Consider the following 27,508-nt stretch of genomic DNA (forward strand, 5'->3'; position numbering starts at 1 on the left):
CTTTCTGGCACCCTCATATTTGTCTCCCCTGAATCCGTTGGCACAGGGACAGGTGGTGGGGCTGGCACTGGTTTTCCCATTGTGTTGGAATGGCAAGATCTTGTTTCAAATCCCTTTTCGACCACACAGTGGTCGTATTTCCTCTGATAAGCTGCTGTCCTGGCAGGGTAGTTGTGGGAAGATCGTGCCAGATGATCCCCTGTAAACCATCCCAAGTGACTTGGCAGAAAACGGTGATACCTAATAGGGTTTTCCTTGCTGCTTTGTCATTTATATCTGGTTGTGAAAACTGAAGTCGAGGCAAAAATCCAGGCCAGGAAATGCAGGTGATGCCGTGTGGCTGTTTTTGCAGGTGAAGCATCCCTCCCAGGGGTGTGTTTGATCTCTCCATGATTTCACCTAAATGGACTTTAGTTTAATCCATAGAAGAATTCTTCCCCTCTCCATGGCCACCTAAGGGGAATGAGGTGAAATGGAGAGGGCAAGAAGAGCGGCTTTCTGAAGGGCAGATGTAGCCAGACAGTCAGTGGGAAAGCTGCCAATCTTTGGCAGATTAATTTACTGCCAAAGGAAGGTAAAATTAGTTTGTTTGTTTTTTTTTAAAAAATTGATATATTTAAGCAAAGGTTGTTCTTGCCTAGTCAGATTTGTTTGAAGATTTTTTTTAATCCATTCAATTGTGTCTGATTCTCAGAGACTGCCTGGACAAGCCCCTGCAGTTTTCTTGGCAAGGTTTTTCCGAAGTGGTTTGCCATTGCCTCCTTCCTGGGGCTGGGAGAGAGGGACTGGCCCTGGGTCACCCGGCTGGCTTTGTGCCCGAGGCGGGACTAGAACTCCCGGTCTCCCGGTTCCTAGCCCGGTGCCTTCGCCACGACGCCACACTGACCCAAGACCATCTCTGCTAATTGAAGGATTTTGCCAAAGTACACACAGGGGCCTTTAAGAAAGAAAAACCCTGCCCGGTTGCCTATTTTCTCCTAATTGCCTATTATATTTTGCTTCACACATCCTCTACGGAGAAGCGTATTCGAAAGGGCAGTTGACTGACATGATTGGGTTTTGTACACGTACCCCCATTTGCCCATGTTGGACTTTCTAGAGGCAAAGTGAGCTGTCTTCCGCAAAGCAGATGGTTTGTTCAGGAGCCCCCATGGTGTCTGCCCCAGACGGGCCACCCCTGCGCCCACTTGGGGCCCTGCACAGCACACCTCCCTGGTCCCAGAGAGAGTGTCTCCCACTGGCGAGTGCTTCATTGACATTTTTAGTTCTCGTTGCACTCGGGTTGGGTTAGCTCTAGGTGTCTTGTCCTTGGACTTCAGCTCATGTTTTGATGTGATTTGATATATGCGTACCCATTTATAGATCAGGCTGATTTCCTAGTATTTTTAGTTTTGGATTAGCACATTTAGATTTAGAAAGTGAGCTAGACAGTTAATTGCTTCCCACGTCCTAGGAGCCTCTTGTCAAAAAATAAAGCTCCAGGTTGGGTTTGTTCTTGTTAGGTGTGAAAAGGGGTTACCCAAATGATTGTTGTTGTTGTTGTTTATTCGTTCAGTCGCTTCCAACTCGTCGTGGCTTCATGGACCAGCCCACGCCAGAGCTTCCTGTTGGTCGTCAACACCCCCAGCTCCCCCAGGGATGAGTCCGTCACCTCTAGAATATCATCCATCCACCTTGCCCTTGGTCGGCCCCTCTTCTGTTTGCCCTCCACTCTCCCCAGCATCAGCATCTTCTCCAGGGTGTCCTGTCTTCTCATTATGTGGCCAAAGTATTTCAGTTTTGCCTTTGATATCATTCCCTCAAGTGAGCAGTCTGGCTTTATTTCCTGGAGGATGGACTGGTTGGATCTTCTTGCAGTCCAAGGCACTCTCAGAATTTTCCTCCAACACCACAGTTCAAAAGCATCCATCTTCCTTCTCTCAGCCTTCCTTATGGTCCAGCTCTCGCAGCCATATGTTGCCACGGGGAACACCATTGCTTTAACAATGCGGACCTTTGTTGTCAGTGTGATGTCTCTGCTCTTAACTATTTTATCGAGATTTGTCATTGCTCTTCTCCCAAGGATTAAGCGTCTTCTGATTTCCTGACTGCAGTCAGCATCTGCAGTAATCTTTGCACCTAGGAATACAAAGTCTTTCACTGCTTCTACATTTTCTCCCTCTATTTGCCAGTTATCAATCAAGCGGGTTGCCATAATCTTGGTTTTTTTGAGGTTTAGCTGCAAGCCAGCTTTTGCACTTTCTTCTTTCACCTTCATCATAAGGCTCCTCAGTTCCTCTTCACTTTCAGCCTTCAAAGTGGTATCATCTGCATATCTGAGATTGTTAATGTTTCTTCCAGAGATTTTAACTCCAGCCTTGGATTCCTCAAGCCCAGCTTGTCGCATGATGTGTTCTGCATACAAGTTGAATAGGTAGGGTGAGAGTATACAGCCCTGCCGTACTCCTTTCCCAATCTTAAACCAGTCCGTTGTTCCGTGGTCTGTTCTTACTGTTGCTACTTGGTTGTTATACAGATTCTTCAGGAGGCAGACTAGATGACTTGGTATCCCCATACCACTAAGAACTTGCCACAATTTGTTATGGTCCACACAGTCAAAGGCTTTAGAATAGTCAATAAAACAGAAATAGATGTTTTTCTGAAACTCCCTGGCTTTTTCTATTATCCATCGGATATTGGCAATTTGGTCCCTAGTTCCTCTGCCTTTTCTAAACCCAGCTTGTACAACTGGCAATTCTCGCTCCATGAATTGCTGAAGTCTACCTTGCAGGATCTTGAGCATTACCTTACTGGCATGTGAAATGAGTGCCACTGTTCGATAGTTTAAACATTCTTTAGTGTTCCCCTTTTTTGGTATGGGGATATAAGTTGATTTTTTTCCAATCTGATGGCCATTCCTGTGTTTTCCAAATTTGCTGGCATATAGCATGCATTACCTTGACAGCATCATCTTGCAAGATTTTGAACAGTTCAGCTGGGATGCCGTCGTCTCCTGCTGCCTTGTTATTAGCAATGCTTCTTAAGGCCCACTCAACCTCACTCTTCAGGATGTCTGGCTCTAGCTCCCTGACCACACCGTCAAAGCTATCCCCGATATTGTTATCCTTCCTATACAGGTCTTCCGTATATTCTTGCCACCTTTTCTTGATCTCTTCTTCTTCTGTTAGGTCCTTGCCATCTCTGTTTTTGATCAATGATAGATGTATGTATATTCTGAGTAGAGAGAAAGATGCAGATGAGGAAGGGAATATTTTTGCAAAATGGCATCAAGGCTAAGCACGAAAAAGGGTTTCTACCCAGAGCATGAATGAAATCAATGCCTAACTTAGAAAAATGAAAGATCCAGTTAGGATGGGCATGGTGAAACAAGGGAAGGTTCCTTTCTGTGGTGAGCAAGTTGCTTCCAATTCCTGCGAGCCCAAATTGACTATTCCAATCAAATTCCAGCTCCGCCACTTGATTTGAGGTCGTTACCAAATATTCAGAGATATGAAAATATTTCTCCCGCTGTTGCTGAGCTTTTAATACTTGGTTTGAATGTTTGGGTTCCTAGTGCAAGTTTGCCGGTGGCCTCATCACCAGTGTCAGGATAACAGAGAAGCACTGCAAACACTTTTGGTTCTTTTCTTGTAGGTATATCTGGCAAAATAAATTGTTTGTTAGCTAGCACCTGGGAACATAATGGCAAGATTTTTGTAGTATCCCCACAAAAAAGGAGATCTAAAGTTTTCCAGCTGCTTTAAGTCAGAAGGCAGCATCTGAAAGCTGTTTTTATTTGTTCTGTTTTGGGTGACTGAAAAGCTCATAGATACCAATTTCTGATAATACTGTATAGTATTTCTTGTCTATAAGAAATTCCGTGTGGATTTAAATTCCACATTAGAGGTTCCATTAGAGATTAAAACTGGCCTCCCTCTCCCCCGCCCCTCCCTCTCTCTTCCTCCTCTCTTGAATTCACGATGCCATTATCTTGTCCAAGTTGCTTTTTAATTTATTGTAAGGCTCATTCCTCAAGAGGAAGAGGCCTGGGTCTTCATCTTGCTTCTGCCCTCACTGAGGGCGTAGCCTAGTCCCAAGCCAAGCATAGCAAATGGGAAAGTGTTAGGCTCTGCTGCCAGAAGGGAGTGTCCCCGTTCAGGTCATGCAACTGGAATGACATAATTGTGTTTTGCATACATAAAGAGTCATGACCTTGCAAGCAGGGTTTAGCAAGAATGGGCGCATGCAATTCTTGGATTCCTGGGTTGTCGTTACTCCCCTCCTAATTAGTAACCTGCTGGTCCATGCTGGTCCAATTTCCTTCCCTGGATCATGCTAAGAAATATTCCTCCCCCACAGGAAATATTATGCTCCAATGAGCAAGAGTCTTTTTCTTCATGTATCAGGTCTTGTATACGATTCTCTCTTAAGTGCCTGAAATCCAGTTGGAGCCATCCATGTTCCCATGATACGTTTTGACCAAGCATATGGAAACCTAACCATCTGCACAGTGATGCACAGTCCTTTTGTTCTTTCGGCTTTCTTTCTGGCATCACAGTCATTTTGCTTCTTGGTGGTGGAAGAGCAGCGCACTCTTCAGCTCAAAATCCCAATGTCTGTTGAAGCCGTGTGCTCAATTCAAGCAATCAAGCTCACCTAGAAGGGCAAAACCTTGATAGCTTGGACACGAACGGTCCAAAGATACAGACCAGCAGACTGTGCTTGCTCATGCTCTAAGCTCGACTGCTTGAATTGAGGATGGGGCTTTAGTACCTTGTTGACTCCTGTGTAAAGCAGCCTTCACAAGCTGGCTTTAAGGGACAAGGATAGAAAGCACAATGATGTACTTGAAAGCCAATTGTTAAAGCTATAAAACAACTTAAAATCAACAGTTGTTTCACAGATACATCTAAAGCAATGTACGATGATTCAATAGTAGTAAAACCATAGGGAAAGATTTTTTAGGACACGTTTTGGTGTATTTTTAAAAGGAATTTATCCTATTCGAATGTAAACAAAAGTGTTTTTAAAAGAAAAGCAACACCCCCTCCCAGTTGTTTGAAATATAGCATAGGAAGCTGCAGTTTTGCCTAAGAAAAATCAGCATGTATTTCTGATTTGTTGGACACGTCGCCAAAATAGCTCTTTTGAGCTCCAGCCTTTATTAATAATAATAATGCTCTGTTAATACTAATTATGTTTCATAAAGGTAATGCTTAAAAGCAGTAATAATCGTCTGCCTTTATTAAAACAACTTTAAAGCCACTATAGTGTAGGCTACATTTCCTTCTGCTGGTTAAATGGCAGGCAGGCAGGCATCTGTCTGTCTGTCATCTATATCTGTCATCTATCTCTATCATCTATCATCTATCTGTCATCTATCTCTATCTTTCTGTGTATCATCTATCTATCTATCATCTATCTATCTGTCTGTCATCATCTATATCTATATCATCTATCTATCTATCACCTATCTTTCTATCTGTCTGTCTGTCATCTATATCTATCTACTGACAAAGATGAGTAAGTGACAAGAGACAGTGAGAAGCCATGGATAGAAGCTCTTTCTGCAGTGTGAGATTCCTTCGCACATGAGTGATTCTGGAATCCCTCCCTAAGCAATTAAGCTCATGTGTGCCATGCGCAAAATGTCTCGGTTTCATCAAAATGTATGGGACCAAGACTAGCCAGCCCTGTTCCTTTCTGGAAACCAGCAGCCACCCAGCGCTCTGGTCTGGGGAAGAGTTCTCGTAACTTGAAAGCTGGTTCATGGCTTTGTTTGCTTTGTTTTATTTTACTTTATTTGCACCAAGCAAGAGTGCTAGGAGGTTACTGCCTTTTGGATTTTCCCCTCCTTGGGCCAGTGCAACCTTCTGCATCTTTAAAAATCTGTTTTAAAGGTTGTTTGTGATATTTAAAAGGGAACATTTTTAAAGTGTGTGCAGATTTAGTTCAGACTTTTAAATTAAGTATCTGTTGAGCAACTGTTTCCAGACCTCTTCATTTCCTGTCATCAATCCTGGGAAATTTACAGTGATGTCACTGTGTCACTTTCTTAATTTTTTTTTTTTTACTTCCTTTCTAAGCCGTCTTCCTACCTCTGAAAGGTGCAGATTGTCTCAATACTCCTGCATCAAGATGCCGTCATTCAGCCTTCATCCTGATAAGATTGAGCCATGAGTGAAAGGGTTTGGTTATGTCTTACGAACAGGAAGGGGAAGGATGGGGGAAAGTAACTTTCTCTGAGTGGAATAACATTCTCCAGGCTGGATAATGGGATTGCTTGATCACTTGCGTTGGAACACATTGGAGGGAATTTTCTCCCCCTTATCTATTGCCCTGGCACAGCTCCACGTATCTTTGCTCGGTTTCCTTCTGAACTGAAAGGGCCTGCCTGACAAAACAAACAAAAACATGATTTGTGCATGGCAGATTTCCACAGCAGTTGATTATTGAAGAGTGCAATCTTCATTCTTTCAGCAGAACTTGCTTGCTGAAAAAGCATGGCTGGGACCAGGGGTGGAAGAAGGGGTCTGTTTTCACGTGTTCCTTCCCTTGAACAGCCAGCTATTTGAGATCGTGGGTGAAGCTGAAGGAGGTTCTTGGCCCACTGGCAGATATGCATGCACTTCTGCTAGAATCTGAAGAATCCATGCAGGAGAATGTCAAACCAAGGAAACCAAGACGGACTCTGGGTTGAGCAAGGGTTAGTTATCAGAGAAGAGACGCAGTTAGGGAAAGATACTTGTGGGGTCATGAAGATAAGGAATATGACTAAGAAAAAACAAATACCTGTAAAAGCTCCTTTGGCTCCCTGCTTTCCAAGTTTCTATAAAAACTTGCTTTAAATGAGACCTAGATTGATGACTGGAAGCTTACGAGTTGGGCTTGCAGATTGCCAATTCTAAGACCATTTCAGGGGAAATGCTGGGGCAGAAAAATTCCAAAACCCACACTTGGTCCCATAAGATTCCTTACATTGGTAGAGACTGTTCTATAAACATTCCTGTCCATTACTTAATTAGGACACTGAGAAACTAGCAGCGGTTTGGGCTGAAGGCTGTCACAGAGCCTCTCCCTCCCTCTGCCTGATGCCCCCTTTCTCCTTCCTTGGGATTTTGTACCTTCAGTAGGCAAAGTTAGGGGATCACCTGGCCAGAAGCAAAAAAAAAAAAGATGTTGGGTTTCCCCTTGGTTCTCCATTCACAGAAGTTGTTTCTTACTGGTAAAACTCCCTTTTCTTCCTGTCTGGTCTTACTGATGATCACATCGCAAAGGTCTTTTTCTTCTAGTGAAAGCAAAGGCATGGAAGGAGTTTTTAAAGAATTAATTAAACAATAAAGTATTGTTGTCTGTGATTTGCCCTTGGGCTAACTAGAGTAATAAAAAAACAGGACCCCAGGGCAGCAGGGCATTCCTGTCTTTCTCTGCAGAGTGCCTGTATTGCCTCCTTCACCTGCAAAGCACTTTCCAAGCATTACACTTTCCAGGGATTTATTTGGTTGGCCACATCGCCTTGCAACATGTGTAGCCCAGGGCAAAAAGACTGGTACTCTGAAGGGAACCACAGAGTGCCTGAGGATAGAAGGAAGGAAGGGAGGAAGGAAGGAAGGAAGGAAGGGGGAGGGAGGGAGGGAGGGAGGGAGGGAGGGAAGGGAGGAAGGAAGGAAGGAAGGAAGGAAGGAAGGAAGGAAGGGGGAGGGAGGGAGGGAGGGAAGGAGGGAAGGAAGGAAGGAAGGAAGGAAGGAAGGAAGGAAGGAAGGAAGGAAGGAAGGAAAGGCAGGCTCAGATTGGCTGCTTTTCCTATACCTGTGAGAAATAATGTCAGAGTGCCTGCCTCTCCTTTCCCTGGCCCCTACTGCCAAGCATCTCAAGCCATTGGAACCAGCCCATTGCACGTCCTGGCCTTTTTGGAAGGGGCAGCTGGGACATCCCTCTGTTGTTGATTTTTGTCTTTCCCGAGCCATGGGGCAGTTAATGGGAGGACTTATTTATCTGAGATGCTAGAGTTAGTCTGATCCTCTGTGATTTAGGCAGATCTAGCCCCCTCCATCTGTAGCGGAGACATCTGGGCATCAAGTTGCAGAAAGCTGATAAAGGATTGGAGTAGCAGCCTTAAGAGAGCCGGTTTGGTTTCATGGTTAAGGCATCAGGCTAGAAACCGGGAGTCCGTGAGTTCTAGTCCCACCTTGGGCACAAAGCCAGCTGGGCGACCTTGGGCCAGTCACTTTCTCCCAGCCCTAGGAAGGAGGCACTGGGAGGCCACTTCGGAAAAACCTGCCAAGAAAACTGCAGGGACTCGTCCAGGCAGTCTCTGAGAGTCAGACACGATTGAACAGATTAAAAAAAAGCAGCCTTAGAGGTCACACATCAACCTGATAAAAGCCTTTTCTCCCTCCTGCCTGTTGTATGGGCGGTCAGAAAAGCCGGAGTGATGGCACCCAGCGTTGAGCTTCCAGCTTCTGTGGGGTTCCCTGTGGCCTTGTCTCAGTCTCCCTCTACGCCAGCTGCCCAACTGATCTGCACTTCAGCAGGTTTCAGTGATTAATTCTGTGCTCAAGGAATTGTTGCTTTTTCGATTTGCTGTGCGTAAGTTCCATGATTACTGTTTTCACGTGCTGTGCGTCACTCTCTTTCCTTTCTGATAAGCCACTTGAAAAGCCACCTGTGAACGGATAAGTAGCCCGGCCCGTGGTTAGCACTTCCAGACCTTGGCCCCTCCTTAAACATTGTCCGCAGCCCCAGGAGTAGGGTAGGTGGCGGCTGGGCCCCGGGCGGCCCAGCTCACGCTGCCTCCCCACCAATTGCCTGTTTGCTCCCTCTTCTAGCCGCCAGCCGGAGCCATCCAAGAAGGAGAAGGAGGCGGCTACGACTACTCCCTCTCAGTCCAAGAGAGCCGATGAGTGGAAGGATCCTTGGCGCCGATCAAAATCTCCCAAAAAAAAGCATGGCATGTCCGCTTCACCCAGCCATGCTCGGAGACGCCGGAAAACCTCAGCTTCGTCAGCTTCTGGATCAGGTTCTTCAAGGTATAAAGCTGGAGGGCCCCCGGATATTTCTTGCAGTCTGCACCCTACTAAGGCATTCACTGGGATTTTATAGAAGAAGCGGGTCTGGAAGACAGCGTGTTAGCTAAAGGTTGCGCGAAAGGATCTTGGGAACCGGCAGTGGGAAAAGCTGTTTACAGGTAGTCCTCGACTTACAACCATTTGTTTAGCGACCATTCGAAGTTATGACAGTGCTGGAAAAAGTGACTTACAACCAGTCCTCTTACTTAAGGCCATTGCAGTGTCCCTGTGGTCACATGATCAAAATTCAAGCACTTGGCAACCAGCACGTATTTATGATGGTTGCAGCATCCTGAGGTCACGTAATCGCCATTTGCAGCCTTCATAGCCAGCCTCTGACAAGCAAAGTCGATGCGGGAAGCCAGAGTCGCTTACTGACCACATGATTCACTTAACGGCTGCGGTGATTCACTTCATGACTGCAGCAAAAAAGGTCGTAAAATCGGGCGTAAGAGCCGCCTCACTTAGCGATGGAAGTTCTGGTCCCAGTTGTGGTCGTAAGTCGAGGACTCTCTGTACTGAGTAAACAAGGATACAGCCAAGAGCTTTGGGGCAGGTTGGTCTCCCCTTCTGCAAAGGGATGGTGTTAGGGGAATAATTAATGTCCCCCGAAAGATAGCTTTTAAGGATGCACCACCATAGAGCAGGACACGGGTTCCTAAGTTTGGTATGAACCGGGAACAGTCCCAGAGTATAGAGAAGGTGACACAGGCCTGCCCGTTCTTCAAACCAGAATAGGAAGCCAGACGGTTCCAGTTGCTGAACCCTTCCCTCCTCCTTTCTTCCCTTCAGGTCGTCCTCCCGCTCCTCCTCCTATTCGGGATCTGGTTCTTCGCGGTCACGCTCCAGATCGTCCTCCTACAGCTCCTATTCTAGCCGCTCTTCCAGACACAGCTCCTTCTCGGGCAGCCGGTCCAGGTATGGCTTCTCCCAGCTCGCCATGGCAAGCTTTCCTGAAGCAAAACTGGGCTCTGGCTGGTCCTCCTATTAGCTTCCCCCCACACGGTGTGCTCCTGATGCGCTGGACTGTCCCCCCGTCAGCCCTGGCCGGCTTGGCTTTTGGCCAGCACTGGCTTGGAAGAGGAAGAGGAGGGGTTGGGGCTGCGCTCCAGCAGAGCCGTTTCCGCCACGCGGGTTGCGGTGCAGTCGTGGGTTGGGGCTCTCCCTTTGGAACGGGCTGTCCTGGTGGCCTCGGTCCGAACGTGCTCGGGCTCCAGCTTGGCCTGACCCTTCCCCATCACCCCTTCTGCCTCGCCCGTCTCAGCAGGTGAGCAGAGAATAGCCAAGGGAGGCTGTGCTGTCTTGCGGCCCCGGCTCACAAGTTGCTTCAGCATAGTGGCCTCCGCTTAAGGCCAGTCCCGTGCTTTGACAAAGGAGAGGCTTTTCGCCAGCCGCATCACCGCCGGCTTCTCCTTTCTGTGCCTCGGGTGTCCGAGGAGAGCCAGCCTGCTCCATGAGTAAGAAATTCGCGGTGGCCATGTTGAATCCCACAGGAGGATCTGGCCCCTTGCTTCCATTGGGGCTGCCGGGCAGATTCTCCTTGGAAGTTCTCAGGCAGAGGACTTGGAGGGGTTGATCCCACCGTGAGCCCCAGCAGCTGGTATCTCTGTCCTTAGACAGCCCTTCAGACCACTGTGACTAACAGTAGTGAATACTAAGCTGTCCTGGCCATCTAACCCGGTGTCACGGCCACGTTATTGTAGCCATGAAGTCCCTGAGTTACCTGCCGAACAGAGGACTCATAGATAGAACATAGTCAAGAGAAAAACGGTTAATTGTCTGGATCTGGCCAGGAAGGTGGCCAGAGACACCTGAAGGGGCCAAAGGTTGAATCCCGCTGTAGTTTTTGTAGGGTGCAGTGTAGATCTCCCATGCGAGCCTTGAGCTCCTGGCCCCTCCCAATAGACGAGGACGTGTTCGTGAGGATGACTCTTGCGTATGCCGAGAAGCAGATTCCAGAGCTTTACAGAGGAAATTTCCGAGCAGGCACGGTGCCAGTCGGCTTTGCGTGTTTGGATTTGCAGGTGCAACTGAAGGTGATAAAAGGTGATGAAATACCCAGGTTTAATCCAGCGATCGTTGCTTATCACAGCAAAGTGACAAAACAGGGGAGCTGAGTAAACGAACAGTGACAGTCCTGTGACCTACGTAAAATACTGGCATGACTTGTTGAATTGTAGCAAAACGAATTGCCAAGATTGTTTCTGGCGTCTCATGACTGCCATCAGGTCCCGTGACGCTGTCTGTTCCCCCCACCCCAGCCAAGCTCTTCCTCCTTTCCTAGGGAGCTTTTCTTCAGCAACTGCCAAGGCGAACTTGTTGGAGACTCCCTTTGGCCCAAGCCCCGGTTTGCCTTGCTCTTGCCAAGAATGGGGGGGGGCTGGTCTAAAATGGGGGGGCAGGGGGCTCTGAACTTCTTACCCCACCTCCACCCCACGTTCGGAGTCCTGAACAGGGCAGAGCACAACTAGACTTCAGCTGTCGTGGCACCTTCACTTTTCCTGTTCCAAATTTTGCCTTGTTCAGAAATGTGGGCCAAAAATCTGCTTTGCTTAGTTAATCCCCTTTCCAGGATTCCTGTTCCTTTCCTACTATATACTCACTGGCAAAGTCTCAAGGGAACCAACAGTGGTGCATTTGCAGCAGTGGTAACACAGGAGGGCTTGCGGGGCAGACATCCAGGTGGCAGCACCACGCCTGGTTACTGGCAATTGCCAAGGTGTGTTCCTTGATTTCATCTTTTCTGGAATATGCCACCCACACCCTTGGGAACTTCCTGCCTGCCCTTCAAGGGCTAATAATTGGTGTGTATTCCCATATGCGTGCACGATACTTGGAAAGCACAGAGTGGGTGCTCATTCATTTTCTCCTGTAGTTCCTAAGTGTGGTTTGTCATGTATCACAAGCACGCTTACACAGAGCGTGGAAATCCACAGGCAGCTTCCAAACTATGTGGATAATCTATTGGTTGATTATTTTAAAAGGAAAGCAGTATAGTTAGTCCTCAACTTACGACAGTTTGTTTAACAATGGCCTCCGAATGGGTTGCCCCCTCCCCCGCGGTCACATGATCACATTTCGGGCGCTTGGCAACCAGCTCACATTCATGACCGGTTGCAGCATCCCACGGTCACATGATCACGTTTTGCGAGTTTTTTGCTGTTTTCCAGCAAAAAATGCCCACTGGGGAAGCGCAGCGATTCACTTAACTGCCATAAAAATGGTCGTAAAATATCGGGTCCAGTCATGTGGTGACTTGACTTACAACTGCAACGACTTTCCAGTCCCAATTGTGGTCTACCTGTATTTGCTGAGCAACTTCGGGCAGCTTGTCAGCTTGCTCTTACTTGAAACATTAATTGTAGGACTGGGGAATCTTGGAAAGGGGGTTTGCGTGAAATCACGGCTTCTCTTTCCTGCATAGACCTTTTACCATGGCCGACGGATCCTCCAGACAGGCTTTCAGTGAGGTGCTCTCTAAGAGAAGCACCAAGCGTGGGCAAACTGATCTGTGGCCCATCCGTTTAATTGTAGCCCCAGACCCAAACTTTCCACAAGCTATTGTAGTCGTGGCTGTTGCTTCCTTGATTTACCTGCCTTCAGAATGGGCATTTGCTGTTCACTTGCTTTATTTCCGCTTTGATCTTCGTGATGAAGTAATGATGTAAGGTATCCTCCTCTTCCCCCGCAGTCAAAGCTGAGAATTCTCAGTAAGCCATGAATTCACCTTACCTATAAAAGAGAAGATATGTAGCTCAGGCATGAACTGTGTTGTCCTTGGTGCTCTCTGACCTTGGTTGTTGAGTCGGGGTGTCAAGCAGGGATTAGCACCAGACAATCCACCAAGCAGACAACCAATCAAGCGGCCAACAGTGCCCTGATTGAGGAACTACCAAGCGGGGAAACCAGACCCCACCATCACGGGCAGGGCAAGCCACCGTATATAAGCAGGGAGCAAACCCCACCCTCACCAGCACTGACGATGTCACCTAGTTGGGTCGTGAAACGTCTGCAAGCAAACCACCCAGCTCAGAGCACCGAGGACCCCCACTTTACCTAACATTCAAAAATTGTATCCGTTAATTGGAGTTTGTTCATGCAAAACATTTTCACTGTTTCATAACCATTCCTTGATTTACATTTTGTTAAGCACACTAAGTATCCAACCCATGGTATCGATCCCTCTTTTCTGCTGTTGACTTCATTCAGTTGGCCAACTCTCCTGAGACAGCTGAGCCCCTGCTCCCAGGAGCACTCACCATCAGAGCGCCTTCGGTGGGTAACATGGTGTTCCTCTGACTAACCCGGGTTGCGTGCTGTCTCGCCTGACTTTGCAGGTCGCAGTCCTTCTCCTCCTCGCCGTCTCCTTCTCCCACGCCGTCTCCACACAAGCCTCCTCCCAAAGCCAAAGGGGAACCTGCAGCTCTGGCCGGAAAGGGGTAAGAAGATGGCCTCTCTGGGCCTGGCATTCCTCCTGTGCTCGGATACCAAAGTGAGGACGGTTGGGATGATTTCTCCATCATTCTCAGGGGCCAAACCCAGAATACAGGAAGGCACATTCCGGTGAATGTTAGGGAAGGGCGGTTCGGCAGTAACACCGGTGACCCAGAGAAGTGGGGCTCTCCCTTTTCCTGGTGGCCTTCAAGCAGAGGCCCGGCAGCCTTCCATCAGGGATGCTGATTCTGAATTTCTGTAGAGAGCAGGGGGCTGGACCCCACTTCCTCCAGGGTTCTTATTCTGCAGCAGAGCTCTAATGCCTGGGCTTGGTCTATGACGTGGGCCATGCTGATAGCTGGACCAGGAGGTAAACTCTGCGCACACGTCGCATTTTGCTGTAGGCCAAACTGTGGCCAGTAGCGGAAGTAGCACGGAGAGCTCTTTCTGTCATAACGGCATCCACAGCAACTCTCTCTGTTCATGTGCTTGACTTCACTGCTTAGATTTGTTTGCTTGTTTGTGATGCGGTCATTAAGCGAATCCAACCCGATTTTGTGACCTTTTTTGCAGTGGTCGCTAAGCAAATTGCTGCAGGCATTAAGCGAACCACGTGGTTGTTAAGCGAATCACATGGTTCCCCATTGATTTTGCTTGCCAGAAACTGGCCGGGAAGGTCAAAAATGGCGATCACATGACCACAGGACGCTGCAGCGGTCTTAAATGCGAACCCGTTGCCGAGTGCCCAAATCGTGATCATGTGACTGCAGGGACACTGCAACAGTCATAGTGTGAGGACCGGTCATAGGTCTTTTTTTCAACACCTTCATAAGTCCGAACCATCACTAAACGAGCAGTTATTAAGTGAGGACTGCCCAAAGTTGGATTTTGATAGAAGTATAGAACGGGTGTTTCATTGCATCCGAATACTTAGGCTCAGTTCCAGTTAGGCATGGAAGATAAAAGTTTATGACAGGTGATATTCTGGAATGTCGTCCAAGGCATGAGAGTAGCAAGGAGGCCAAGGTTGTGCTAAGAGACCAGAAGAAAGACCTTCAGGTGGTTGAGAGTTGTGGAAGGGGAGGAACAAAATCACCCCGCCTGCCTCCGGAGGCTCACTGGAAAGCCTTAGGAAGTCGCTGGTGGAAACTCCGAGCATCCCAGGCACTTCCAAGGCTGTGTTTCGGAGTGCTGCATCAAGTGCTGCTCCCCAAGGAGGAGAAGGACAAAACGCACGTGGGAACAATAACCTACGTATCTTCGAAACCCCATCCCTCTTTTTCTTCCGTGAGCCCAGTTGGTCGATGTTTTTCTCTCTGTCCCTGTGAGGCAGTCTAATCAGACAGGGAAAAATCCCCACCCCCAAACGGCCTGGGAAGCTTCGTGGTGAAGGGTCAGTCCCAGACTGCCCAGTTGGAATGTCTGTCCCATGGAGGAAGGCGGAGCAAGCTTCTCCCTGCCCAAGGCCCAAAAGCTGCCAGTCGGAGCAGGCAGAACTGGGCTCAATGAACCAACAGACAACTGGCAACGTCATAGATTCAGCCTGGGCTTCCTGCACCCAATCCTAGGTCATGTTCCTGCCATGTTGGTTTGCCAGAAGGGTGATCCAAGAAAAGCTTTGTGAAGACGCAAGTCTTCCGGGAACCAAAACAGACTGGGACTTTCCCAAGTCTCGGCTCTCCTTTTTCTTCTACAATAATTTTATTAAAAATTACAGTTGCAACAATAAAAACTAGTACAAACTAGAAGAAAAAAGTAGAAGGTGCAGAGAAGAAAAAATAGAAAAGAAAGAAGAAGAATATAGTAAAGAAAAAGAAAAGAAATATATAAAGAAATGACCCCCCTTTGTCACAACTTACCACCTTAAAATAAAACAAATGACCTCTCCTTCCCATATCCCACCTCTTATCTATAAACAACTCTGTAAAGCCGCGTCATTTCAGTCCTGATATCAGCAAAAGTCCATTAAGGGTTGCCAGAGATAATGACACGTATCTGTTTTAACCTTGATCACAGAGCCTTGGCTTTCCTCACTGGCTTTCTCTTATCCTTCATCCTCCTACAGTGAAAAGCTTGTGAAGAAACTGCCTGCCCCACCAGCACCTCCCCCGGTGGCCAAAGTCGCCCCCTTGGCCCCAGAGCCGGCCAAGCCAGGGGACAACAGGGAGGCCAGGCGGAAGGAGCGGCAAACAAGAACGCCCCCCAGGAGGTAGGAGGGGACACTCTAGGGTCCCAGCAGGTGGCTCTGAACGCCCGTGGGGGTGTCCTTCGTGGGCTTTGTGCAAGGTCAGCAGCCCAGGCGGTTGCTTCGCGCCGAGACCCTCCGCCCTCTGTGCTTGACCAGACTTCACTGGGGATGGGCGAGACTTGGACCTTGAAGGTGTAAAGGCAGTCTTGGGAGCAGCGTTGACTTGGTCCTGGTCCAGTGAGGACGCACAGGGTTAGCCAGATCCCATTGCTGTATGCTGCCCTCCAGCCCTGGGGAGTTCCCTCCCATCAAAGACAAACGAGCACCAGCTATGGGAAGCCTGTGTGTCTTAAATAAATGAATAATCCCACTGAAGGCTCTCCAGCCAACTTGGAGATGGGCTTTCCCCACTGCCATCTGCAGGGGTTCTTTAAGCCTCTTCCCTTTTGCTCCTTGATGCTCCCAACGCTTCCTTCCCATTAAGTGGCAGGATTAGCAAAAGGCAGTTTGCAAGAACGGGGAGAAAACTTAGATTTGCATCGGAAAAGCTTGTCAGCGTTTCAGATTCCCGGGCTGATAGATTGTCCAGATGTCCCTGAATGCTGACCCTTGGCATCTCCTGAAAGGGTCTCCTCCCGGCCACCAAAGGGGGCCTAAATGGGGGTACTTTTGGCTGCAGGCGGGCCATCAGTTGCAGCGCGAGTGGCAGCGGCAGCAGCTACAGCGGTTCCAGCTCGCGTTCAAGATCCTTGTCTCGGTCCCTCTCCCGGTCTCACTCCCGGTCCTCCTCGGCCTCTCTTTCCCCGTCCCCGTCCGGGTCCAGGAAATCCAGGTAAGAGCCCTTTTGCTCCTCTCGGAGCCAGGAAGCCCCAGCCGACGGCTTTTGCTCTTTGCAGCACCAGGCCCGTTTGCTGGAAGCAGCTGGGTGGTTTGGAAGCCGCCTCGGTGGCCCTTCAAATACCTTGAAGAAGAGGAGGCGTTTCGCACGCCAGTGCGTCCTCCTCCGCCTGGGCCCTCACAGCATGCTGGGTTGGATTAAAACGAGGCAGGTTTATCTGGGGCTCAGCCTGTTGGGTGAAGCCAGCCTCTGGAAAGTTTTCACCTCTTGGTACTGAGCATCCAGCAAACTTGTCCTTGCCTTTTTTTTTTAAGTATTTTAAAAAGGGCGGGGGCCCTCCCTGGGAGTTGCCAGCCTCAGGAAAGAGAGCTGGGGCCAGAACATCCTATGAGCGCAGCCTGCCCAGGAACCTCCTGGGGCTCCCTGAGGGCTCACCCACTGCCCAGATGAAAACACATTTCCTGTTAAGTGTATCTGAGCGCCCATCTTGACATCTGCTGCTCTGCGGTGCCCTCTTTAAATTCCCAACACTGTTGAGGGGAGACTAAAACTTGTAACGGGTCGCCTTGAGGGATTCCAAGGAGAGCCAACACTACTCTTTGCCCCGGGGTCTCCCTCGTTTGTCCCAGCACCAGCTTGGTGGCATGTCGGAAGCTCCGGATTTCCATTCCTCTGCCCGGCCAGGGGCAGGGACGGCCTTCACTTCCCCACAGCTTGTGACGGACACGCAGGCAGTGAGCAGAGACCCCTCCGTGCCCTTGAGAGGAGGACGAGAGGGTCTCCCGCGGTGACGGTTCAGCCGTTCCTCCTGGCTCTAAGGGTCCTCGCCCTCTCCTCCTCCTCCTCCTCCTCCTCCTCCTCCTCCTCGCTGCCGGCCAGGTCCCTGAGCGTGAGCAGCGTCTCGTCCGCCTCCAGTGCCTCCTCAAGCAGCAGCTCCGTCCGCAGCGCTGACTCAGAAGACATGTACGCGGATCTGGCCAGCCCGGTTTCTTCGGCGAGCTCCCGGTCCCCAACCCCAGCCCAGCAGAAGAAGGAAAGAGGTACGGCGACCCCGCGTTCCTCCCTGCGCAACTCTCGACCTGGTTTCTTGCATGCGCCCTCTCCCCCTTTCTTCGCAAAACCTGCTGGGAGCTGGTGATTGGGCTCCGTGGACAGCGCGTGCAGGGACTGCCTCGCCCTGAGGAGGCCTCGCCGGGCAAGTCTTTACAACACACCCGGTCGGGATCGTGTTGCGGAAATGCAGGGGGCGGGGGTTGCGCCATGCACGGGACCCAGGAGTTACCCCTGGTGTTTGGAAACACGTCTTCCTTTCCCCTGCAAGGACAGCGGGCCCAGCCCCGAGCCATCGGTGGCCTCACGGTGGGGTGGGAAGGTTGACTAAGGCCGTTGGGGGAGAAAGTTCCGATGAGCCAAACAAAGTGAAAGATAGCTAATAAAACCCCTAATGCGGATTTTCATCCCCCCCGTCCCCCCCCCATTAAGAATGCCAGGATGACTTTCATAGGAAGGAAAAGATAAGCGCGCTAGTCTCAAATGGACTCTCTCAACCGCCTTTATTGGAGCCCACCCACGCCTCTCCCCCAAAGCCCCTCGCCTTTTGAGTGCACCAAGCCTTTCCTCTGAGCTGGGGAGGGATGGCTTGAAGCCGAAGCACAGAGGTCTGTCTCGGTCATGATTTAGAGGGGGCACCCTGGGGCCCTCCCTCCAAGGTGCCACGAGCCGGGGCGGGGGAGGGAACCAGTCTACCTCCTTCCTCTGAGTCACACCGCGTTTGTTTGTCGCAGGAAAGGCCAAGAAAGACGGCGGTGCGAAGGAGGAGAAACGGAAGCGAGACGTCCCAGCGCAGCCGGCCAAGGCCGCCAAGCCTGTCCAAGGGGGGAAGTCTCAGCAGCCTCCTGCCCCTCACCCGCCCCCCCAGACCCAGCCTGCTGGCTTCAGTGCCCACAAGGAAATCAAGCTCACCCTCTTAAATAAGGTAGGGCCCTTCTGAAAGGGCACCTGGTTCCCTCCTCCTCTTTCAGCTGACCGAGGCGGAGGCCGCGCAAGGGAATTGCCAGCCTCGGGAAAGGAAGCCAGGGCCGGAATGTCCTCCGAGGAGAGCCTGCCCAGGAACCGCTTGGGGGTCCCTGAGGGCTCACCCCCTCCGCAGATGTGGGCAAGGGAGGAAGGTTACTCAGGCCAAGAGGGAGGAGGGAGGTCCTGGAGGTCTGGAAGAGAGAGTTTGCTCCCCCCTCACCCCGCCAGCTCTGGGTGGGGGGTGTCTCCCGATAGGATGTGATTGTACACAAAAGGCAGCCTCCTTTCTCGAGGGGCGCCCACTAACTTCACTGCCACAGGGTAGAGTTGGTGGCTGCTGGCCTTTCCAGGACCCTCAGGGAATGGACTCTTTGGGTCAGGGTTTAATGGGATGTGGGAATGACCTCGGGAGACGGTGGGAAAAGATGCTTCCGAGGGAACGGTCAGATAAGAGAGGGCATAGCCTGCAGCTGCACAATGGACGGAGCAAGAGGCTCAGAAGGGACCCTCGCTAGTTTCTCAGGCTGTAAAGGAGACGGCGGGAGATCTGTACTTTCAGACTTGCAAGGTTCTGTTAATGTAGCCTTACCATAAAGTAGAATTAGCTCATCTGGTCGTGTTTCCTATCTGGTCCACCAGGGAAGGCTGACACAGCGGGCATTTAGGCACACGAGGCGGGCTGCCACCTTTTCCTGTGGGCTTGCGAGCATTCATCCTGGAGAGCTGCCCCACTCTGGGATCTGCCTGCTGCTCTCGCTGCCCCGAGATGGGCTGCTGGGGAGCAGCAACAGCTCCTCTGCTTTGGGGAGGAAAACACAGCCCAGAGGAAAGAGGGGCAGACTGGCGGGCGGTTGGCACAGCAGGAGAATGTCAGGAGGGAAGGGCAGGAAGTTGTGCTGTCCCTTCAGGGCAGCCGCCTCTCAGCCCCCACAGCCTCCTTGAAGCACAGCCGCAGTCCACCCGTGCAGAGAGGCAACAGTGCACATGCGTGTGCAGAGCAGAGCAAGGGCCTTGTCCCAGCAGGCACCCTGTAGGGTGCCCCAACGAGCAGGCCACCGTGTCCCCACCTCCTTGGGGTGTGAGGCTGGCTCCCCACAACCCCTCCGTTTCTGCTTTCAGGCAGCCGACAAGAACAGCAGCCGGAAGAGGTACGAGCCGTCCGACAAAGACAGGCAGGCCTCTCCCCCGGCCAAGAGGATCAACCTGTCTCCAGGTGAGGAGCCGGGCACGGTGGAGTTGGCTGCGGATCGGAGATCGGAATGGCCCCCCCTCCCAGGCAGCGCTCAGTTCCCCTCCAGAGCAGCACGTTGGCTCTCCAGCTGTTCTCCTAGCTGTGCCTTGGGCCCGCCGCACTGAGCTCAGGGCAAAGTTCAGGAGCCGGAGCCAGGCACATCAGGGCGGTGCCAGGGCCTTTATCTCCAGCCATCCTCTTGCAGACGGGTGCAGCGAGTGAGCGAGCATCTCCGTGGGGTGGGGCTGCGTAATTCGCTCTACCCGCCAGAGCGGGAGGGTCGATGCATCTTTGTCTTGAGAACTCAAAGCCGAGCGGGTGGGCGGTCAGCTGGCTTTTCAGCAGAGCGCTTTTTAATTAAAAAAACAGGCTAGGCTCAGCCCAGATTGGCTCAGTGACAAATCTCCTGGCGTTTCCTGCCCTTGTGTCAGAGGATCAGCTGGCCTGCCTGGCACTGCTCGGCACCCGCTGTTGCTCATGCAACCTCAGGCACCGGCATGGCCCCAAGCCCTGTTGCTAAAGCGATGGCGCTCTGTTTGAGCGCCAAGAACGGTGCCACATTCCTGTTGCTGATCTTGCCACCTGAAAAATGTATTGTGTAAATCAGAGCTGGTGTCGCTAGAAGAGTAGCAATGGGAAAATCCCCAGCCCGCCTCACACCTCTGCTTTGAACTCTAGGTTTGCTCAGCCTTCCTCCTGCACTGTGAGATAGGATCGTTGGCCTACCTTACAGAGTTGTTGTACAGGTTGCTAAGAACCTAGAGGAAGTGTTGCCAGCACTTAAGGCACTGCAAGCGATTGCTTATAATCCTAGTCCCTGTTATTGGTCTGGACTGGCCCCTTCCTGTGTCTCCTTTGGGAACACAGGGCCTCCCCATTCCCCATTCTTGCTTTCCTGCTGAGACCCTTAAAAGGCTCGGCTGAGCCACTCGGTTTGTATAAATATATTCCTACCCCTCAGCTAGTTCCTTTCCAGTCAGATGTGATGGGGAGAAGGAATGACCTTGAGAAAGAGGAGGAAGAGCCGCAACCAAGACAACAGTTAGATAAAAGAAATCTGAGTCTGGGCCAGAACTGTGACCTGAGAAAGCCTCTCAGGCAAGACCCTCCCTAGTTCTCACCAAGATAAAAGGGAGAGAGGAGGGAAATGCTTTCAGACTTGCAAGACCCTGGGATTGTAACCGTATAATAAAAGTAGTACAAGTACTCCTTGCTTAACAACCACAATTGAGACTGGAATTTCAGTCGCTAAGCGATGCAGTCATTAAGCAAATCCAACCTGATTTTACAACCATTTTTGCAGCCATCATTAAGTGAATAACATTGTTAAGTGGACCACGTGGTCATTAAGAAGATTGTGCGGTTCCCCATTGATTTTGCTTGCCAGAAGCCGACTGGGAAGGTCTAAAATGGTGGTCATGTGATCGCGGGATGCTGCGACAGTCGTAAATGTGAACCGGTTGCCAAGTGCCGGAATCATGATCACAGGGATGCTGCAACGATTGTAAGTGCGAGGACCAGTCGTAAGTCGGGTTTAGTGCCACCGTAAGCCTGAACTGTTGCTAAACAAATGGTTGTTAAGCAAGGACTACCTGTATTAGCCCTCATGATTTTGGTTTCCTAGCCTGGTCTACCTCGAAGGAATGACATCAGCTCCTGACATATTTTTAAATGAATCCAAGACCCTTGACTCATTTTTCTTTTTGCCCCAGGTACTCGCGACAGGAAACCTGCAGGAAGGCTCTCTTCTCCTAAACAGGACCGCCAGCGGGGCCCCAATCCAAAGCCCTCCCCAGCGCAGGCTGACAAGTGAGTTCTGCTCTGCCTTCTTGGCCCGCTTTGCCCGGTTGCTCCGCAGGCTCTGCCAAGGCTGCGCAGCTCGGTCTCTCCCAGCAGGCGCCCCTTCCCCAGCAACAGCACGGCAGGTCAGGCCCCTCGCGGCTTTCCCTTGTCTAGCAAATGAGGGCGATGGAGCCCTCCTTCCCCCCCCACCCCCGGAACAAAGGGGGCTATTCGGCTCGGCGCGTGTCCAGGCAGAGGAGGGACCAGTCCTGACAGCCTGGTTGGGCCCCACCGTGGGTGGGATCGCCCAGGATGCCACTCCCATTTCAGGGGGCTTTGAGGGCCTGGAGCCGCTCCGGAGGGTGCGGGGAGCTTGCCCCGGCGGCTTGGGTGGGTTCTTGCGGGGCATTGCCAGCGGGACAGGCGAGAGCTCCTCTTCCTGGCCAGTAGGGAAGATGGTTTCTAGCTGTAAAGGGAGCAGCTGAATGTGTGGGGGATTGAACAGGGTGCAGCCTGCCTCCGCTCATGTCTAGCAGATTGAGTTTTCCTTCAGTTCCGTGATGCCAGGAAGCTCGCGTGTGATGCCCAAGCCGGCCAGGATTAGCCTGATAAGAAGATGGCCTTTTTTCTCCTTTGTCTAAAGCTGGAATCAGGGCCTGCTTCCCCCGTGCCCTCCATTTCCCTGCCCAATGTGGAGCAGGCTCGGTGGAGCTGCAGTCCGAAACAGCCATTGCACATCTGACCCGGCCGACTCATTTGCCGATTGTGTCATTAAACCCCATTTGCTGGTTGTGTCATCGATTTTGTTGTTTCTTGCTAAGCCATTGCGATTGTGTCATGTGAAAAAATGTCTGAATGTGTGGCATTCCCTTGCATTAGTCATAATTATCTGAGGTATCCATTAGTTAATCAACCTGCAACCATTCAGCTGAAATCCAAGCTTAGATCCCTGTTTCAAGGAGCTTCCGCCCACTGGCCGTGGGCTTATCCAGGAGCTGCTGCAGAGCTGCAATTCCTGGTGCTGTCATTCATCTGGGTTTGATGTACTAGCTCTGCACGGTGTCCCCGCCGTCAGGATGGCAAAGTCACCTGCCACTTTTCCTTGACGTGGTTTTCCTCCAGAATTGCTTTGGTTCTTAGGGTTTGGAGAAGAAAGGCAGTCTCCAGCACCCTGAGTTGCAAGGTCAGATCTCTCAGCTTGGAACTCAAGGACAGGGGATCAGCAAAGCCCTCCCATTTCGGACCAGCAGTTCTGCTCAGTTAGTAGTACAAGTAGTCCTCGTTTAACGACTGCCTTGTTTAGTGACTGTTCACAATTACAACGGTGATGAAAATGTCACTTTGCGGCCATTCCTCGCACTGACGACCTTCGCGGGCCTGTAAAGCAAAGGAAAGCTGAAGGAAGTTCATAAGCCATCACGGTTTCACTTAGTGACCGCCTTGCTTAATGAGTGAGTTGCTTGTCTCAGTTGTGGTTGTTGCTAAACGAGGACTCCTTGTAGATACACCCCCGAGAGCAGAACTGGGAAAGACCCCCAGCAGGAGACCCTGGAGCCACCAAAGGTCCAGTTCCTGAAGCAGCATGTGGCAACTTCCCGGGCTGGTTCTCTCCTCTGGAACAATTTCCCCGCCAACTCCTAGTTTGGCAACAAGTTTTAGACTTGTGGTCATGTCCGTTTTTTTTTTGTTTGTTTGTTTGTTTGTTTTTAAAGATGGTCAGAATTTAGCTTGTAAGTTTCTCTGAACCAGATAGTTTTCTAACAGCAGGATGAGGGGCTATTTGTAAAAACATTTGTACCCAGAGACTGCGCATTATTTTTCAAGATGAATGGAAGGGAACTGCATTCCCATCTCAGACCCTTAGATTTTGGGTTTTTTTTTTAATGTCTGTCTGTCTGTCTGTCTGTCTGTCTTATTTTGGCTCAGCAGAAAACAAACTAGCCTGGTGGCAGCTTCTTTTGTGCACTTGTGAGAGTAAGTGGTTTAACTGGTTTTCCTGCACATTACAGAGAGTTGGACTAGATCAGTGTTTCTCAACCTTGGCAACTTTAAGAGGGGTGGACTTCAATTCTCAGAATTCTGGGAATTGAAGTCCACCCCTCTTAAAGCCACCAGGGTTGCGAAACACTGGATGATCATTGCCACTGCTTCCAATTCTGTGATTCTAAGATCTGTCACGGGCTTGGCAGAATCTCCTCACTGTTGCAAATCTACAAGACGATGGAGGCTCGCACTCCCCCTCCCCATCCATTGTCCCCCCCACAACCCAGCACTTTCTCTGTTGCAGGAAGCGCCCCCTGTCTCCTCAGTCAAAGACCTCCAGCAAGATTACAAGCATCCCCGGCAAAGCGGCCGAGCCGGTCCCTCCAGCCGCCACGGCCAAATCGGGCAAGTCCAGCACGTTGTCGCGAAGGGAGGAGCTCCTGAAGCAGCTGAAGGCCGTTGAAGACGCCATCGCCCGGAAACGGGCCAAGATCCCCGGGAAAGTATAGTCAGAGTCGGTCCGGCCAGGATGAGAGACTGCTCCTGTGTTTTTATAAATAGCGTACAAGCAGCCACTTCGGATTTTGCAGTTCTGTTTTATTTTGGCTGTGGTCCTTTTTAAAAGAAAAAAGAAAAAAAAAAACGACAACAACAAATCGGAAAAGATAATTTTTTTGTCAGCTGGAACCCACCCCTGCCCACTTCCTGGGTTGGAGATGGTCCCCTGATTTCCTCTCTAACCCAGGCGCTGCTGGCATCGGGGCACAAGCGGCCGCCGTGATCGTTTTTCCTGTTCCCCACGCACAGCGGACTCTTCACTGCAGCCCTGTCAGAAGCCGCCTCCTCCGCCCGGCCCGGCCCACCTCTTTGCTAGCTACAAGTTGCACCCCCCTAGTTAGCCATGCTGCGTGTCAGGTGTCCTCAGCAACGCACTTCTGCACACGTGTAAGAAGACGGCCCCAGACCACCATCGCCTGCCGGGAGCATCTCCCTCCGCCGTCTCTCCTCCACCCACTTTGGCCCCCCCCCCAGGAACCAAACCAGCTGCGTAGAGATCCTTGATCGGAAGATTCCACATGTCTTTTATTTTAACCAAAAGATTGTTTTAGTTGATTTAAAACCAGACGAAAAACAAGAGGTATCGTCAGGATTTATGTCTAATAAGGAGGGAGTTTTTTTTGTTTTTGTTTTTTTGAGGGGTTATGCTGAAAATAAAATATTTTGATAAACATCTTCTTTCTTTGACCTGTTTTAACTTAGGATACCAGATTGGGGCTATCAGATTGGAGAAGGTCTAGAAATATATTCGATAGATTTTTGTTTTTCAGAACGGCAGTGGGCAGGTTAAAGTCTCTTCCAAAAATAGGGAAGAAATTCCAAAGGAAAGGTAATCTTGCCTATTCCTATTTAGTTGACAGCTGAGTGTTGCTAGATCCTTGGCAGGTCATGGGATTTTGCTCAAAGAATTATATTCAGCTGTTGGTTCCAGGACCTCCAGGGGATTTTAATTTTAATTACGCCCTGCCTTTATATGCCATCCAAGAATACACCTCAGCATCGAAGCCTGTGCTTAAAAGTGCTGTTGAGAATTGAGTGCCCTTCGCTGTCTTAATTCGGGAAATCTGGATAATCGTTAACATCTCTCGCTCTCCCTCTTCTTCCAATTGCTGCCCTGCCAACCAAGATGCTGGTTTTGAAATTCAGGAAAGGGAGAAGAGGACGTAGAACTGGTAAGAAAAGGGCTTCGGGCTTTCCTACTTAAAGAGGTCTCACAATCGACTTGCGTGAGGTGACATCTGTCTAATTTTGGCTGTGTTGATCAAAGTGATTGCAGTCCGTGTGAGCTGAGCTCTCTTGGTCCTCTGAAAGAACATGGGACTTTAATTTTTTGACCCTCTTTGCTGTGTTGCTGTTTCAGTGTCAAGGCCCAAAGGGAGCTTTAACTCCAGTCAGGCTTAAACGTGTGTGAAATCGGCTGGTCCTTGTATCACAGCAAGAAGCTGACTCGTTTTAGATGCTTACAGGGATCCGTTCTCTGCCTGAAACTCTGCCAACATGCACTTTGCTGCCTGGAGCAAATGGGAGGTGGGAGTTTAGCAAAAGAAAACATAGCATGTTCACTGCTTTTCTCCCAAGTTAAGCTAAGCAGGTGAAGCTAAGGCCATCATCTGTATCACGGGGCATGTAAAGATTGTTTATGTCAGTGGGACAGTGACCAGAAAAGCTTGTGTGATCATAAACGTGCCAGACTTAAAGGCATCCCAAGACCCTTTCCAAGGGAGAAACAGCTCCTATTCCTCAAGTAATGATATAGCCGAGTTTGTGAGCATGTCCTCACCTTATGTGCTAAGCTACGATTTGCTGAAGAAGCCGTCATTTGCTGGGTTCCCGTGACATTCTAAACCAGGGTTTCTCAACTTTGGTGGCTTGAAGATGGGTGGATTTCAACTCCCAGAAATCCCCAGCCATCTTGGCTGGCTGGGGAATTTTGGGAGTTGAAGTCCACCCATCTTCAAGCCACCAAGATTGAGAAACCCTGCTCTAAACCAACATAATGTGTTATGGCTTAATTCACTGTGTAAATCAAGCCACTAACGAGCAAAGCTGCACCAACTGAATTTCTGCCATGTTAATCTTAATGATGGATAGGAGGAAAGGGAGGCTCCCTCCTCGAGATTAAATACAATCCATTTATTACTAATTCCTTTATTAGTAAATGAGACATTACTAACCTGGCCAGGCTGTTTAAGGGGGCAGAAGGGCTTATCAGCTTTGGTCATCACTGCTGAGCACCCATTAAAAAAAAACTTCTTTCTGCTCCAGCCCAAACATTCCCCCCCGCTCCAACGCCACCCCTTGCAAGAGACGGGGGGGGGGCAGCCTGGCATGTGTCTGTGCCACACAGCAGCCCAAAAGCTGAATGGCCTTGGGGAGGGTGCCGTGCTTCATCCCCCTCTGGCCATCTTAAGATGGTGTTCCTTTGAAGAGAGAGAAGCTTTTAGTTTCGATTCTCCCTGGCCATGCATAAAAGCTCCATCTGGCAAAGATTTTTCTTTTCTTTTCCCCCTGCCTTTTAACTGCAAGGACAACAGGAATTCCTATTAAATGGTCATAATGTATGTATGTAATAGCGGAATATAATGCTTGAGGTGCTAGCAACCAACTATTTCAAAAACAGAGCAGGGGAAATGGTCATCAAAAGAGGAGTAAAGGCCAAAATAGGGGACACACACACACACAGGTAAGTTGAAAGTGAAATTCTTATGTGCAATTAAAAGTGAGCCAAAGAAATGGGTGTTGTGTGGGTTTTCCCAGCAGAGTTGCAGTCCTGGAAAAAGCTTCACTTTTCTCTTTCTGCCCCTGATTAGCTATTTACACATTTGTTTCTTTGATCATTTCAAGGTGTGCTTAGTTGAGGCATCTATCAGGTTCCCCTGTCAACTGGATTCAGACTATATCAGTGTTTCTCAGCCTTAAGACATGTTGACTTCAATTCTCAGAATTCTGGGAGTTGAAGTCCACCCAAGTTGCCAAGGTTGAGAAACACTGCACTATACTAATCCATACATAGCTGAACTATGGCTACCAGAATAAACCACAGTTGAATGGAAGAGTCATGAATACAGGAAACCATTAACCATGGTTCACCAATCACCACTTGTGGGGGTCACCCCACAGCCTGGATCCCCAACAAGCAAGCCTCATTTTGGCTGAGTGGGTTGTGCAAGTGCAGGTTGGGGTTGTAGTGCTCACACAACTGATTTCCACACACGCCGCCCAAGTGGGGCTCCTTCCGCCTTCGTGTTCTGCAGTCCCTTTCATTCAATGTTGCGCTTGCTTCACCTGGGCACCGAGAAGGTGGCTGTGCTGCTTCACACCGAGGCCTCAAGGTGGCTGAAGACCATCTTGGGGAGCGGGGGATGCAAAGGCACGTGCTGCTGAATTCATCATTCAGACTTCAGAAACTAGTCCTGCATCAGACTCAACAT

General features: G+C 50.1%; 2 protein-coding genes across 3 annotated transcripts in view; one reads left to right on the forward strand and one right to left on the reverse strand.

Moving 5' to 3' along the window:
* The window catches only part of ZC3H18 (zinc finger CCCH-type containing 18), a 44,517-nt gene extending 19,874 nt beyond the window's left edge, over positions 1-24,643 (forward strand). The window contains exons 10-19 of one of the 2 annotated variants that reach the window (XM_063313048.1): positions 8,808-9,008; positions 9,840-9,965; positions 13,385-13,486; positions 15,547-15,690; positions 16,349-16,501; positions 17,387-17,547; positions 18,292-18,482; positions 19,643-19,736; positions 21,467-21,563; positions 23,824-24,643. In XM_063313048.1, coding sequence (XP_063169118.1) covers positions 8,808-9,008; positions 9,840-9,965; positions 13,385-13,486; positions 15,547-15,690; positions 16,349-16,501; positions 17,387-17,547; positions 18,292-18,482; positions 19,643-19,736; positions 21,467-21,563; positions 23,824-24,028 — 1,474 coding nt within the window. In that variant the 3' untranslated portion in view covers positions 24,029-24,643. The remainder of the gene's footprint in view (positions 1-8,807; positions 9,009-9,839; positions 9,966-13,384; positions 13,487-15,546; positions 15,691-16,348; positions 16,502-17,386; positions 17,548-18,291; positions 18,483-19,642; positions 19,737-21,466; positions 21,564-23,823) is intronic. The other variant, XM_063313049.1, reaches the window with a different exon arrangement.
* PIEZO1 (piezo type mechanosensitive ion channel component 1 (Er blood group)) overlaps positions 1-27,508 on the reverse strand; it is a 362,810-nt gene that overhangs the window by 198,817 nt on the left and 136,485 nt on the right.

Source organism: Candoia aspera, chromosome 11 (genome assembly GCF_035149785.1).
Source record: "Candoia aspera isolate rCanAsp1 chromosome 11, rCanAsp1.hap2, whole genome shotgun sequence".
NCBI classification, from domain to species: Eukaryota; Metazoa; Chordata; class Lepidosauria; order Squamata; family Boidae; genus Candoia; species Candoia aspera.